This window comes from Chelonia mydas, chromosome 1 (genome assembly GCF_015237465.2).
Source record: "Chelonia mydas isolate rCheMyd1 chromosome 1, rCheMyd1.pri.v2, whole genome shotgun sequence".
Classification (NCBI taxonomy): domain Eukaryota; kingdom Metazoa; phylum Chordata; order Testudines; family Cheloniidae; genus Chelonia; species Chelonia mydas.
In genome coordinates this window covers 2,253,177-2,255,297 of record NC_057849.1, presented here as the reverse complement: position 1 = coordinate 2,255,297, position 2,121 = coordinate 2,253,177, and the positions used below count along the sequence as shown (strand labels likewise).

Sequence of the window (2,121 nt, the reverse complement as noted above, 5' to 3'; positions counted from 1 at the left end):
CAAACGTTCCCCAGGAAGTGGGGTGCAAGGGTTGGGAGGATTTTTGGGGGAAAGATGTGTCCAAACTATATTTCCCAGTAAACCCAGTTAAAGTTTGGTGGTGGCAGTGGAAATTCCAAGGGCAAAGGGTGAAATTAATTTGTACCTTGGGGAAGTGTTAACCTAAGCTGGTAAAAGTAAGCTTGGGAGGTTTTCATGCAGGTCCCCACATCTGTACCCTAGAGTTCAGAGTGGGGGAGGAACCTTGACAAGGGCCCAGAACCAAGTCACCAGTCAGCTCTGCACGGGGCTCGTTCTGAGCACCAGAGCACCAGGAGAAACATTTACACCTCTTTATGAGTGAAGAGCTGGAGCAGCTTGTCACGGATCTCTTTGGTCCTCACCCCATAGATGAGGGGATGTAGCAATGGGGGCACCACGAGGTACACGTTGGCACTGAGAATGAAGAAATGCCAAGGCACATTGCGGCCAAAGCGATGTGTGAGGGAGGAGAAGAGATCTGGGATGTAAAAGGTTAAGATGGCACAGAGGTGCGAGCTGCAGGTCCCAAAAGTCTTAAGCTGGGCGTCCTTTGTGGGGAGGCTGAAGATGGCCCTGAGGATCTGGATATAGGACATGGCAATAAAAAACACGTCCAGACCAGTCATCAAGAATGCAAAAGAGAGGCTGTAGTAACTACTGACGCTGGTGTCGGCGCAGGCCAGCTTCACCACAGCTATGTGCTCACAGTACGAGTGGGGGATGATGTTCGTTCTGCAATATGGCCACTGCCTCGCCAGGATTGGACAGGGCAGTGAGAGAATGCTTCCACGTAACACCACGGCCAAGCCGATCTTGGCTACCACAGTGTTTGTCAGGATGGTGGAATGTCTCAGGGGATCACAGATGGCCACGTAGCGATCAAAAGCCATGGCCACGAAGATCCCAGACTCCATCGCTGAGAAGCAGTGAATGACGTACATCTGGGTGAGGCAGACATGGAAATCTATCTCTCTGGAATTAAACCAGAAGATGCTCAGTATTTTGGGCAGGATGGATGTGGAGAGGACCAGGTCGGTGACAGCCAGCATACAGAGGAAATAATACATGGGCCCATGGAAGCTCGGCTCCGTCTTCACTACTAACAGTATGGTGAAGTTCCCCAAGACAGCTAATACATATATGGTGCAGAAGGGGATGGAGATCCAGACATGAGCAGCCTCCAGGCCAGGAATGCCCATCAGGATGAAGGTGGAGGGGTTGGTGAAGTCGGTTGTGTTGGAATCTGACATGGAGTAGGGGAGAAGGTGTCCAACTCTGAGGCAGAATGGTGTCTCCTGCATGTACCGTATGTCCCCCTGACTTCCTGTATGTGCCCAGGGTCTAGGGTGAAGGTTGCAGTACAAATGCCTGGAAGGAGAGTCAATGTTAATATGAACAGTAAAAAAGAAGTAACAATAAATAGAAACACTTCTGTAAAATCAGGATGGTAAATACCTTACAGGGTAATTAGATTCAAAACATAGAGAATCCCTCTAGGCAAAACCTTAATTTACAAAAAGACACACAGACAGGAATATCCATTCTATTCAGCACAGCTTAATTTCTCCACCATTTAAATAAATTGTAATCTAACACATACCTAGCTAGATTACTTACTAAAAGTTCTAAGACTCCATTCCTGTTCTGTCCCCGGGAAAAGCATCACACAGACAGACCCTTTTTTTTACCCTATCCCCAGCTTTTGAAAGTATCTTGTCTCCTCATTGGTCATTTTGGTCAGGTGCCAGAGAGGTTACCTTTAGCTTCTTTACCCTTTACAGGTGAGAGGATTTTTTCCTCTGGCCAGAAGGGATTTTAAAGGGGTTTACCCTTCCCTTTATATTTATGACATGGCCAAAACAAAGACAATGTTCAGATGCCTCAGTAATGGGATGGAGAATAACTTGCTCTGGACATGAATTCAGTTTTGGTCACCCAGTCTCTATTAAAGGATGTAGCCAATAGAAACAGGGTTTCTGAGACAGACTGTGAGAATGGGGGAGGCTGGCATATGTGGACAGGCTGAAAAGTTTGGGACTGTTTAGTTTTGGGAAGAGACAAAGAAAGAATGGAAGTGATTCATTCAATTCATTCATTCAA

At 47.0% G+C, this 2,121-nt stretch overlaps 1 protein-coding gene across 1 annotated transcript; it reads right to left on the bottom strand.

Annotated features, from left to right (window-relative positions):
• Nucleotides 1-323: 323 nt before the first annotated feature.
• LOC102947485 (olfactory receptor 52M1-like) lies at nt 324-1,271 on the bottom strand. The gene has a single exon (XM_037889569.1). The coding sequence runs from the start codon at nt 1,269-1,271 to the stop codon at nt 324-326; it is 948 nt and encodes a 315-aa protein (XP_037745497.1).
• Between the last annotated feature and the right edge of the window lie 850 nt (nt 1,272-2,121).